General features: G+C 38.7%; 1 protein-coding gene across 8 annotated transcripts in view; it reads right to left on the bottom strand.

The window, feature by feature from the left end:
* LOC128237037 (androglobin-like) overlaps positions 1 to 13,430 on the bottom strand; it is a 105,562-nt gene that overhangs the window by 6,992 nt on the left and 85,140 nt on the right. For all 8 annotated transcript variants that reach the window (XM_052952216.1, XM_052952215.1, XM_052952221.1 and 5 more), the window contains 15 exons: positions 12,716 to 12,758; positions 12,190 to 12,363; positions 11,645 to 11,798; positions 10,673 to 10,787; positions 10,328 to 10,495; positions 9,933 to 10,074; positions 9,433 to 9,489; positions 8,251 to 8,271; positions 7,507 to 7,543; positions 7,031 to 7,234; positions 6,738 to 6,872; positions 6,007 to 6,160; positions 5,339 to 5,526; positions 4,733 to 4,938; positions 1,069 to 1,083 (listed from right to left, as the gene is read on the bottom strand). In XM_052952216.1, the coding sequence (XP_052808176.1) occupies positions 1,069 to 1,083; positions 4,733 to 4,938; positions 5,339 to 5,526; positions 6,007 to 6,160; positions 6,738 to 6,872; positions 7,031 to 7,234; positions 7,507 to 7,543; positions 8,251 to 8,271; positions 9,433 to 9,489; positions 9,933 to 10,074; positions 10,328 to 10,495; positions 10,673 to 10,787; positions 11,645 to 11,798; positions 12,190 to 12,363; positions 12,716 to 12,758 (1,813 nt within the window). The remainder of the gene's footprint in view (positions 1 to 1,068; positions 1,084 to 4,732; positions 4,939 to 5,338; positions 5,527 to 6,006; positions 6,161 to 6,737; positions 6,873 to 7,030; positions 7,235 to 7,506; positions 7,544 to 8,250; positions 8,272 to 9,432; positions 9,490 to 9,932; positions 10,075 to 10,327; positions 10,496 to 10,672; positions 10,788 to 11,644; positions 11,799 to 12,189; positions 12,364 to 12,715; positions 12,759 to 13,430) is intronic.

Below are 13,430 nucleotides of genomic sequence, written 5' to 3' on the forward strand. Positions count from 1 at the left end.
TTACGGTATAATCCAATCCACAAATGGTTTTGCTAGCATTTTATCGCAAATATGCTCCCCTATCTGGGAACCTTTGTAAAAAGCTAAAACCCGAAGTAGCAAGCAAACTTGCTAAAAGCTTAGAGTATAGCAATACAGGTTAGACTGAACAAATCTGTAAATCTGGAATTTAAGCATTGCGTAATTTTTATCATAAAAAAATAATATGATACATCTTTAAAAGCAAACCATTTATTTATCTTGAAAATCTTTTGAAATAGTTATCCATCAAGACTATGTTACTACTGTTGGCACATAAAGTAATTATGTGATAGTTGGTGTTTATTTTTTTGTCTATTTGTCGAGACCATTTGTCAAAAATAAATGCTAACTTTCTTAGTGTTCAGCAGGAAATGCCCCACGAATGCCTTTATATTAGCCAGTGGAAGTGCACATGCACACGCTTCTAAATAACTAACTTAGTAAACCAATCAATGATTCAAAGGAAATTTGGCGGTTGTTGTTGTTACTAAATGGATTTTTTGTAAGATGTTCTAAATTATTTAACGTGAATCTATCCGGCATTGGTGGAGGCATAAGCCTGAACTCTAAAAGGATTTGAATGATCGAATGATCATGAATTTTGCTCCGCTCAGAACCACCAAATGAGTTTCGAATTGAATCTTGTTTCCCTGCAAAGCATCCATCCATTTACAGTTTAAATTGCAACTAGCCAATTTGATCGCGGTTTTTAATAAAGCTCACAGAAATCACGCAGTCACAAAAACTACTGCCCCAAGCCACCACTTAGGCGTTCTTTTCAGTGCGAAATGGCGCTTAGATCGTGTTTCACTGATTGACAAGCTTGTTTTGCTAACTTTATTTGCAAACAGAAGTATGGTACAACACTACATGCTTAACTCTAGAAATAAAACATTCCTAAAGAATTGTATTTACTGCCAACAACATAAAAACAATATCTACACATTTAAAAAATGGATACATGCAAACACAAAGCATTCAAAACCCCAAGACCAAATGCTTAATATAAATAGCTAGCCCCTACAACAGTTTGTGATACAGCCTTACAATTATCAGTGGACACTGAAATAAGAAACATTAATTTGATAACACACACTGTACTTCAAAATCTCAATAAATGGATTTCTAGTAAAAGCAGAACTTCCATAGCCATAAATATCCAAGAAGAGTGAAACTAAACATTGAGGCCAACCCGGGTATCACTTACAGGAGCATGAGGTTGAACGTAGAAACTAAGCATGGAGGCCAACCTGAGTATCACTAACAGGAGCGTGAGGTTGAACGTAGAAACTAAACATTGAGGCCAACCCGGGTATCACATATAGGAGCAAGAGGTTGAACGTAGAAACTAAACATCGAGTCCAACCTGGGTATCACTTATAGGAGCGTGAGGTTGAATGTAGAAACTAAACATGGAGGCTAACCTGGGTATCACTTATAGGAGTGTGAGGTTGAACGTAGAAACTAAACATTGAGTCCAACCTGGGTATCACTTATAGGAGCATGAGGTTGAACGTAGAAACTAAACATGAGTCCAACCTGGGTATCACTTATAGGAGCATGAGGTTGAACGTAGAAACTAAACATTGAGTCCAACCCAGGTATCACTTACAGGAGCATGAGGTTGAACGTTAGAAACTAAACATTGAGGCCAACCAAGGTATCACTTATAGGAGCGTGAGGTTGAATGTAGAAACTAAACATTGAGGCCAACCTGGGTATCACTTACAGGAGTGTGAGGTTGAACGTTAGAAACTAAACATTGAGTCCAACCTGGGTATCACTTACAGGAGCGTGAGGTTGAACGTTAGAAACTAAACATTGAGGCCAACCTGGGTATCACTTACAGGAGCGTGAGGTTGAACGTAGAAACTAAACATAGAGGCCAACCCAGGTATCACTTACAGGAGCGTGAGGTTGAACGTTAGAAACTAAACATAGAGGACCACCCGGGTATCACTTACAGGAGCGTGAGGTTGAACGTAGAATCTAAACATTGAGGCCAACCAAGGTATCACTTACAGGAGCATGAGGTTGAATGTAGAAGCTAAACATTGAGGCCAACCAAGGATTCACTTACAGGAGCATGAGGTTGAACGTTAGAAACTAAACATAGAGGACCACCCGGGTATCACTTACAGGAGCGTAAGGTTGAACGTAGAATCTAAACATTGAGGCCAACCAAGGTATCACTTACAGGAGCGTGAGGTTGAACGTAGAATCTAAACATTGAGGCCAACCCAGGTATCACTTACAGGAGCATGAGGTTGAACGTAGAATCTAAACATTGAGGCCAACCAAGGTATCACTTACAGGAGCGTGAGGTTGAACGTAGAATCTAAACATTGAGGCCAACCAAGGTATCACTTACAGGAGCGTGAGGTTGAACGTAGAATCTAAACATTGAGGCCAACCAAGGTATCACTTACAGGAGCGTGAGGTTGAACGTAGAATCTAAACATTGAGGCCAACCAAGGTATCACTTACAGGAGAGTGAGGTTGAACGTAGAAGCTAAACATTGAGGCCAACCACGGTATCACTTACAGGAGCGTGAGGTTGAACATTAGAAACTAAACATAGAGGACCACCCGGGTATCACTTACAGGAGCATGAGGTTGAACTTAGAAGCTAAACATTGAGGCCAACCAAGGTATCACTTACAGGAGCGTGAGGTTGAACATTAGAAACTAAACATAGAGGACCACCCGGGTATCACTTACAGGAGCATGAGGTTGAACGTAGAAGCTAAACATTGAGGCCAACCAAGGTATCACTTACAGGAGCGTGAGGTTGAACGTTAGAAACTAAACATTGAGTCCAACCTGGGTATCACTTACAGGAGCGTGAGGTTGAACGTTAGAAACTAAACATTGAGGCCAACCTGGGTATCACTTACAGGAGCGTGAGGTTGAACGTAGAAACTAAACATAGAGGCCAACCCAGGTATCACTTACAGGAGCGTGAGGTTGAACGTTAGAAACTAAACATAGAGGACCACCCGGGTATCACTTACAGGAGCGTGAGGTTGAACGTAGAATCTAAACATTGAGGCCAACCAAGGTATCACTTACAGGAGCATGAGGTTGAATGTAGAAGCTAAACATTGAGGCCAACCAAGGATTCACTTACAGGAGCATGAGGTTGAACGTTAGAAACTAAACATAGAGGACCACCCGGGTATCACTTACAGGAGCGTAAGGTTGAACGTAGAATCTAAACATTGAGGCCAACCAAGGTATCACTTACAGGAGCGTGAGGTTGAACGTAGAATCTAAACATTGAGGCCAACCCAGGTATCCCTTACAGGAGCGTGAGGTTAAACGTAGAATCTAAACATTGAGGCCAACCAAGGTATCACTTACAGGAGCGTGAGGTTGAACGTAGAATCTAAACATTGAGGCCAACCAAGGTATCACTTACAGGAGCGTGAGGTTGAACGTAGAATCTAAACATTGAGGCCAACCAAGGTATCACTTACAGGAGCGTGAGGTTGAACGTAGAATCTAAACATTGAGGCCAACCAAGGTATCACTTACAGGAGCGTGAGGTTGAACGTAGAATCTAAACATTGAGGCCAACCAAGGTATCACTTACAGGAGCGTGAGGTTGAACGTAGAATCTAAACATTGAGGCCAACCAAGGTATCACTTACAGGAGTGTGAGGTTGAACGTTAGAAACTAAACATTGAGGCCAACCCAGGTATCACTTACAGGAGAGTGAGGTTGAACGTAGAAGCTAAACATTGAGGCCAACCAAGGTATCACTTACAGGAGCGTGAGGTTGAACGTTAGAAACTAAACATAGAGGACCACCCGGGTATCACTTACAGGAGCATGAGGTTGAACGTAGAAGCTAAACATTGAGGCCAACCAAGGTATCACTTACAGGAGCGTAAGGTTGAACGTTAGAAACTAAACATTGAGGCCAACCCAGGTATCACTTACAGGAGAGTGAGGTTGAACGTTAGAAACTAAACATAGAGGACCACCTGGGTATCACTTACAGGAGAGTGAGGTTGAACGTTAGAAACTAAACATTGAGGCCAACCTGGGTATCACTTACAGGAACATGAGGTTGAACATAGAAACTAAACATGGAGGCCAACCCAGGTATCACTTACAGGAGAGTGAGGTTGAACGTTAGAAACTAAACATGGAGGCCAACCCAGGTATCACTTACAGGAGAGTGAGGTTGAACGTTAGAAACTAAACATGAAGGCCAACCAGGGTATCACTTACAGCAGCGTGAGGTTGAACGTTAGAAACTAAACATGGAGGCCAACCCGGGTATCACTTACAGGAGCGTGAGGTTGAATGTTAGAAACTAATCATTGAGGCCAACCTGGGTATCACTTACAGGAGCGTGAGGTTGAACGTTAGAAACTAAACATAGAGGACCACCCGAGTATCACTTACAGGAGCGTGAGGTTGAACGTTAGAAACTAAACAGAGGACCACCCGGGTATCACTTACAGGAGCCTGAGGTTGAACGTTAGAAACTAAACATAGAGGACCACCTGGGTATCACTTACAGGAGCGTGAGGTTGAACGTTAGAAACTAAACATTGAGGCCAACCCGGGTATCACTTACAGGAGTGTGAGGTTGAAACGTTAGAAACTAAACATTGAGGCCAACTCAGGTATCACTTAAATAAAAGTGAGGTTAAACGTTAAAAACTAAAAATAAAGGCCAACCCGGGTATTACTTACATGAACGTGAGGTTGAGCGTTTCGGTTCCTCATCTGGGTTGATGTCCTTGAGGAAGGTGAATGCCGGGATGACAGCATGACCCTTCCCCAGTGTGCTCGCTACTTCCTCTTCATTGTTCAATACGACCAGCTTGATGTGTACGTCACCCTTCGATGTGTTCACCTGGATGCTCGTCAGATGGTCCTCGCTCACCTTCACGGCATACCTGCATGTGCATTATTAAAGGTTACTGCATACTTCTTATGATACTATTTGTATCAATGTTGTTCAGCACAACCAGTTTTGATGTGTAGACCCTGCCTACATCACTTGGTACCTTAATGCAAGGAGAATGGTTCTGATAATTACAACCATATCTAAATGAACTCAGTGCTCAATAAACTATCTTGGATATCGCATTATCAATGACACTACCTAAATTATAAGTTGAATAAATTATAATTCTAGAGTGGTATAGGTGTCTTTACCTCTTATCCAAGAGGTTGTTGGTTTGATCCCAAAAAGGGGTACTTTCTCAGAGTTCTTAAAATGGACTTCAGTACTGGTTTCTACATAAAAAGATAACATGCTTAATACTTTAACCAATGAAACTATATTATCCTCACCTGAAGATGACATTTTTGCTGTTGGGAATGTAGTAGTCTCTGATCTCCTTCACAGAGAAGCTGCTGTTCACCTCACCCCGGGGTGGGGCTGGGAGGGGGGACAGGGAACCAATCATGCGCATTCTCCATGTGCCTGCCTGTAGGGGCTGGTCTGTAGTACGTGCCTCCGCAACAAATGTGTAGCCCTTCTGTAAACAAGGATATCATATTGTGTGTATTTACTTTTAGAATGATTCTCATGAATTTCAAAACTATAGGTGAAATTGTTGTACAATAATTAATATTTGTCACTCAGAATTATTGAGCTGATTGTTAAAACTTTGTTAACTTTTAAAGGTGAAACATTTTCTAATGTATTTGAAAAAACAAACAAGTAGAGCTGAAACAGTTGTCTCTTATGGTGTTAGAAATATTATAAATCACAAGCATATTCATGAAAGTTTCAGAGCAGTAAAAAAATAAAATTCAACCACGATATCATTAGCAGGGTTGTTAACATTAACAAACTTATGAACAATGAACCTGCATTTTTTTTTACAATGATCCCTATAATTCAGCTCCTATGCTTCTGGCTTTCATGTGCAAAAAATACACAGTGTACACTCTTCAAAGAGTGTCTTATTTTTCGTGTGAACGTTTGAAATTGAATGTATGACTTCAGAACTTACCCTGTTCTTCTTGTAGACGTATGGCGCCACCTTCTGGAAGACACGTGGTAGTTCTTCCCCTGTATCGTTGTTGATGACGCGCAGCATGCAGGTGTTGATGGGAACATACAGTTTAGGAACCGCTAGCATCTCCTCAGAGGCGTGGAACACCTCCCTATTTTAGAAAATAGCCAGGTTTGTGTGATGATAAAAGAAAAACTGTTAGGTAAGCTTTGAATTAGCCTGAAATTGTACAAGGTGTATGCCAAAGAGTTTTTCAAATAGTTTTTTCAGCTTGATTGCCAGTTTGCAAATTTGGTCTTAACCAAAACAAGCTGTCTGAGGACTAAGGGGCTAGTCAGGGGAACTGAGTGGTTAGCCAGGGCACTGTGTGGCAAGCTGTCTGAGGACTAAGGGGCTAGTCAGGGGAACTGAGTGGTTAGCCAGGGCACTGTGTGGCTATGCGTGGCATTGAGCTTCCAGTCCAGGGAACTGTGTGGCTCTTGCAGCTGTTGTAGAAGATTTTAATATAGGTGGAAAGTGCTACAAAGTCTCATAAATTGCATCTACAAACAACAAACCAGTTGTTAAGCTTTAGTCAGTGAATTGCCTCTTAAAGCCATTTGTAGCCATTGATTAATATAACGTTCAGGTATTTCCTATGCCTTATTAACATTTAAAAGCCCAATGGTAGATAAACACTGAAAGTTCCCAACCCCTAGCATCCTCATACCAACCCCACCATCACTCACCTGAAGATAACAAACCAGTTGTTGGGAGGTTGATCGGGGTACTGTCCCTTGTAGTCATTGTAGGAAATCTTGTTCCACTCATCCTTGTAGAAGGGGTATTTCACCATCATGTCCGGCTCCAGCTTGAACATGTGTCTACATACAAAAAAAAGCTTTCATTCTTGAAATAAAACAAACTTTATTTCATTGTAACTGAATCAAATAATAAGCATTTACTTTTAAATTTCAATCAAAACAATCCACAAACTGCTTAATCATGATCCCTCTCTATGAATAACAACAAGCCCCCCTACCTAAAGAGGAAAAGCCCAGGGTGTTCAGGGCTCGAGGGCTCCATGGCTTGTTCCAGTAAGGTCCAGCACTTCTGTAGGTTGGCAGCCACCTTGGCATTCTCATCTGAACCACCGGTACGAGCTGCACGGATTTTCCGCACCCAATAGCCCTTCCACTGCTTCTGTAGCTTGACAGTAGCCACCTGCTCTTCTGTGGTTGGTTGCCTGTAAGGAGAACATATTATAAACCTTATGTAAATACTTTCATGTACAACTACAGTTACAGCATCAATGTTTCTCAGCTTATTATTTTATCTCTGATTATATAAGACTGCACATAGCATGTATTGAAAATCAACAATCATTCTATGACTATATTTTTAAAAGTAAAATAACAGAATATGCAATAGCTGTGTCCCTTTCTGATTGGATCATTATTACTGGCTAGGATTCTGAGTTTGGATACCATCCACTTGTAGCGTGCAGCCAAGTCTTACCTGTTTTCCCAGGAGGAAGAGGCTTTCTCTGTCTCACCTGCGGAAAGGGAATAAAAAACTGTTCAGTAATCAGCCTGCATCAATGAACATAATGGTGTTACTACCTAGCTATTAACAAAATTCTTGAAACAGCAATTCAAAAACTCTTTTTCAACCAATATTCTACTCTTAATTAAAGTCTCTTTTGCACGGGTTAAAAAGGTATGTACCATTTATATATATAAATGTATGAATATTAATCTATTAAAAATTTGTTACTATTACATTATTTTTTTATAAAACAAATACAGCATAATACACATTCATTTAATTTATTTAAATATACCATTCTAAAAAATAGTTTATTCTTTTCCATCAAACTTTCAATTAAACAATAATCATTCAGCTCAAAATATGAACTCAAATGCTCCAAACACCATTAGTCAGGCAGATGTCCGTGCTCATCCATATGTCTCAATCAGTCCAGTGTCACTAACTCAACAGGTGGCATAACTCAAAAATCATTTCAGCCAGAGTTCTGGGACTTGCTGTACTTGTCATCAAGAAATGCGTCCCAAGTAAAATGCTAAAAATATCTGGCAAAGGTTTAGTCTTTATGGCCAAGAATCAATATATTTCACATAGGTTATGACATCAAGGTCATGACAATACCTAGATGGCCTTATAACAATATTCAAACCAGTGATAAAATGATGGAGTTATCATAATTATGTATTAATATTTTAAGTATACATGGTTACATACCCTCGTTCTGGGCTGCGGGTTCTACATGGGGGCATGCAGGGAGAAAAACAATACATTATATATCATACAATGTGAATCTCACAACACTGCCACTACAACCAGACAGGAATCATTTAACAAAAACGTAACTGAAATCATCACAGAGGCCAGAATCAAAAAATAAAGTGGATGGGTGGATGTCGTTTTTCAATTTTTTAAACAAAGCAGCATGTGGTATGTTCAATGCTGAAAACATTTCTCAGATCACTTTTTGCAAAAATAATTTTAAGCTTAATAAGTTGCGTAACAGCCTGATTATCAGATTTAGAAAGATCGGGATGAGCTTTGATATATTTGACATAATAATGTATCCCGGACATAACAGATTAACATTCTGACTTTTTTAGAAATACAGGCATTTTCCTGCTGGTTATAGTGGCCAAGATAATTAAACAAAGGATTTTTTGTTAAAAGTTATTATTTTTTAATAAATTAGTTGATGAAATTAGTAATTAACAATTGCATGCAGTTGTATATAATGTAACTTAAGGTAATAGTCATAAAACAGATTACCGATAAACATGACATCTTGAGAGCGTATACATTTACCGGTACATGACTTTATAAGAACATGGAAGCAGTATGCAAATATAAGAAGAAGGGAAGGAAGATATAGTGGCCAGAAATAATTTAATAATTTCTACCACCATCTGATAGTACGGAACGAAAACAGTACATTTCACATATGTAACTAGAAAAAGAATTGCAATTGACTATTTTAACATCTAAAAACTGAATCACACTCGGCTATATCATTCAAAGTACAAAAGACAACCCAAACAGCGAACTGTTAGCCAATCAGGTTCAGAAGATTAAACCAACACTGTCATTGAAATATGACCTAATGATAAACAGGCTATATTCTTACACTACAAGAATTGTAACAAGCCCTGCTATATGAAATTCAAAATTTGAACAAGCCCTGTAAATAAAAACTTGCGGGCTAATACTTATTTCGACCACTGGCGAGACTATGAATTTCAATGGAGACAAATTATATAAATACACAAGTAGCAATAAATCAACGATGAAAAGAAATGAAAGAAAGTTTTTAAGAGTATAAAGCATTGATGAGTATTTAAAGCCACTGTATAAGACATAAAGCGAGTGAGAGCCATGCACGCACTAATCGTGGAGACTTACGTTTATTCTTGTTGGCCGGGGGTTTGGCCGAGCCTCTGTGACTTGTGTGACCCGTCGCTACAACAGCCCATCACAACATCGTCACAAACTAACATTGCGGGCCATAGTATGTCTAGAATGGCCTTACAGTTATGAAAAGTGGCCTTCTTGTTAGTACAATCAGTAAAAAACGAAGGTAAATTATCATTATATTTATGGAAATTTCTTTTCTGATGTGTTTAATATATTGTTACAAAAAATTAGCAATTGTACAAACAACCAGGCCATTGTGATACCTTTAACGGCTGACATGAATCGTTTTTACAGTTAAACAACAGTTTAAGTTAGACAACAAATTTAATAGGTGAATTGACATGTTAACATTGTGCATATATATCTTCATTAACAAAATTAGAATTTTTGTTTTGCAATGTAGCAACAGAAGCTGTTATATTAAAACAATAGGTAAAATAGGGCAAGGTGTTTGGGAGGGGGAGGTTATGATAAATTCACCACCCTACCTGGCCTGCTGCCTGAGGAGCTGACAAAAATGTTCTTTGTGGTGGCGTCAAACATAAATGCCCGCCAGGCAAACGCCATCTCCGGGCTTGCAATGTCACGTAGCACCTTCCGCAGACATGTATACAGGGCTTCGGCAAATATCTGAAAACAACAAATTATCAATATGCGTTCTCTGTTAAGATTCATTTGATAACCACAATTAAATTTTGGCTATTTACTTCAAACATTTTTGAAATGAATGCACATTTGCCAATATATTCAAACTATCTACGTGCATATAAAAGCAGCTACCTAGGTTATATAACATTTAAATCCTTTTACAAAAAAGAAAATAACAATTAGCCAAACAATAGCGTAATTGATTTTGACTATATATCATTTTGGCCCCACAAACCTTGAAATGTTGCTGTTTGGACATCAGTTTGTCATACTGGTATGGACAGTGCGCGGCAGTAAGCTCCGCCCATGCTTTCTTGAACTCTTCCTGGTCCTGGAATGCGTTGATGCACTTCCCGATACAGTTCATTACCTGTGTTGCATTGTCAACAAACCGGCAACTCTCCTGCATGAATAAACAAAATATATACTCAAAACTGTACAAATGATTTTATGATTTGGACAACATCTATTTTTAGTAGGCAGCCTATGAAACCAAGACTATAAACAGTATATCTTGACTTTCAATCTACAAGCTTAAAGTCTTTAAATTAATTTTTCCAACAGCTGTGAGCATTGTTACCTTCGTGAGTTGAGCCATGACTTGTTCTTCATCCCCAAACACAAATTGTGTGGAAGAACATAGATGTATGTGGTAGCCCAAGGGTCCTGACATCATGAACTTCAACACATGACGACTGCAAAAACAAATTAACAACATGAGGTTAAAATAGTGACGTACATGGTAGCCATGAAATTGCTGAAATTAGGAACTTAAAGGGACTGTACACCAGATTGGTACCAAATTTTTTTTTTATCTGTAACGATTCTCAGGACAATTATTTAATAAAATGTTTCACTCTTTGATATCATAATTGTAAAAAAATACCAAAATGTAAACAAAAATCGAGTCGGAGACCTGGTTTGAACCGGGGTCGCCAAAATTGCTGTCCAGTGTTATATCCACTGAGCTACGGAGGCTTACCCCTAATGGTTGGAATATTTCAGCTATATACCTAACTTAGTAATATCATGTGATAACGACGACTAGCCAATCACGCACAAGGAATGAATTCTACTAGGTAGACAAACCTAGTAATCTTTTTTAATGGAAAAATACCAAAAAACTGCGAAAAATAAATTGATTATAAAGTATGTGGTACTTCAGTTAGTAAGTTTCAATGCATTGTACACATCGATACCAAGTTTATGTCAGTTTTCGACAATTTTCTTCTTTCTTTTTTTCGCTATTTCATGTTATGGAGTACAGCCCCTTTAAGAACAAAACAGACAGTTTATTAGACTTACACAAGAGCACATCACCTTAACACATTTAGTGAAATAACAACCATCATGAATTAATGCTATGAGAGCAATATACTCTTTAATTGCAAAACACAGTTTCAAACATCTACTTTTGGCAAAAGAGGATGCAGCCCTTTGCAGGGGGATGCCTATTGTATAGAAATTTTGTCAATCTATGTATTTTGATGCAAACTTTGCAGTCAATCCGGTAGTTAATATAGTTCAGGAATATGAATGACATAGTACATACCCTGCAGGCAGACAGAGAACGGCTGCCCGGATGGCAGTGGTTCGCAGGCGGAGGATTGGCTGACCAGTGACAAGGGACTTCCAGGAGTACGGCTCCGCCACCAGTGTGCCCGGCGTCACCACAACTGGCACAGGCTTTTCACCACTGATAGATCCTGTAACATGAATGAAGGTTAACCCCCTGTCCAGATATACTGCCAAAAGAGTATACAGATTTAAATGCTGTTGGATTATAAGAAGTACACCAAAGGTTGAAGCCAAAGCTTCTTGTCCACTTCTCTCAGTCAATATTATAATTAATTCAACAAATACTCTCGCCAGTCACTACTGACAGTTCCTAAACGTATGCCAATTTTCATAGTGAACAAATGTTTGTAGTATGAAACTCATATCTTTAACTTTGTGTGTTTCATTTCCCCAATGGTTATCCTTTGCAACATGTCACCACGATTACCATAGCTATTTCCTAACCCCTTTTGTTTCATTAAAAAAAAACCTGTTCAGTATTTTGTCAATGTTCCTACAAAAACAATGAACATGGCTTACCATCCATAACACTGCTGGATGTGACATTGGTAATCTCTTTCTCGTCAACCTTGTCCTTGACCCCCTTCACACTCGTGTGTGAACGCTTCTCCTCCACGAGCACTGGCGGCTCTGGCCATCTTGACAGCGACGAGAATGATACCACTATCTCTGTTGGCTGCAGGTTGTCAACGACTGAGACAGGGGGTTAAGGATATAGTTTATATCTAATAGTCTGTAGTCTATAGTGTAAATGGAATTTTTGAAATATATCAGTTTAATTTAAGCAGATATCTAAGAACTATAAGAACATAATTATATCAGGAAATTCTTTGAGGAAATCTTTTAAGAAAAATGCTGTTAATATTGAAAAAGTTTGATCGATCAAAAGTGTTGGTGTCATAGTATCCGAGGTGTTCCAAATATGTTGCATTCATCGAAATATTTATAATGAATTATAGGAACATATATATGGTCATTCGAGGTAAGACCACAGAAGTGTAAATATATGTATTGAATTGTATTGAATTCTTTTCTGAAAGGATACACAGATAGTGAGGAGCCTTGTCGTCATATCCACCTTGGGTCGCCTGTAACGGGAAATACACCCATCAGACATGTCATATACTCTCATACATCAGAATATCAGGAGTGGGAGAACCAGGGCCTAGTTAATCAAGCAATTAACAACAACACCATCATACATTATTGTTAAAACATGGTTTGAATTCTTGTTACTTAAAGAAAGCACATTCATAGGTTACAGCCAAAAACATTAAATGATTATATACAAAACAGACATGCATTCACAGCTTGTTTCATAATCAAGCTAATCATTCAAGTCATTCAAGATTATTTATGTATTTGAGGGGGGCTAGCTATTGTACAAATTCTTAATGTGGGAAAGCATACATCACACAAAAACAACTCCACACAGCATGCAAAGCCATAACCAATATTTTAAATGCCTGTGATATGTGTGAGCAAACCCAAACAAACAAAAACATCCACAATTAAGTGGATAGAACCGAGTATAAATGCACATCCAAAACATACATATTGTTTTGCTACAATTGGATATATTTCTATAAAAAATCTGAATTAGCTATAATTGACTACAAACCAAGAAGAGGTCCCCATGCAGATAGAAGATAGTATAAATGTAACAGTATATACATATATTGAACTCTACAAGAAAATATGGTGTATCTGGCTATTTTACACACCAACATATTAATATACCGTACAACAAGTTTTCAAAA

This window comes from Mya arenaria, chromosome 6 (assembly GCF_026914265.1).
Source record: "Mya arenaria isolate MELC-2E11 chromosome 6, ASM2691426v1".
NCBI classification, from domain to species: Eukaryota; Metazoa; Mollusca; class Bivalvia; order Myida; family Myidae; genus Mya; species Mya arenaria.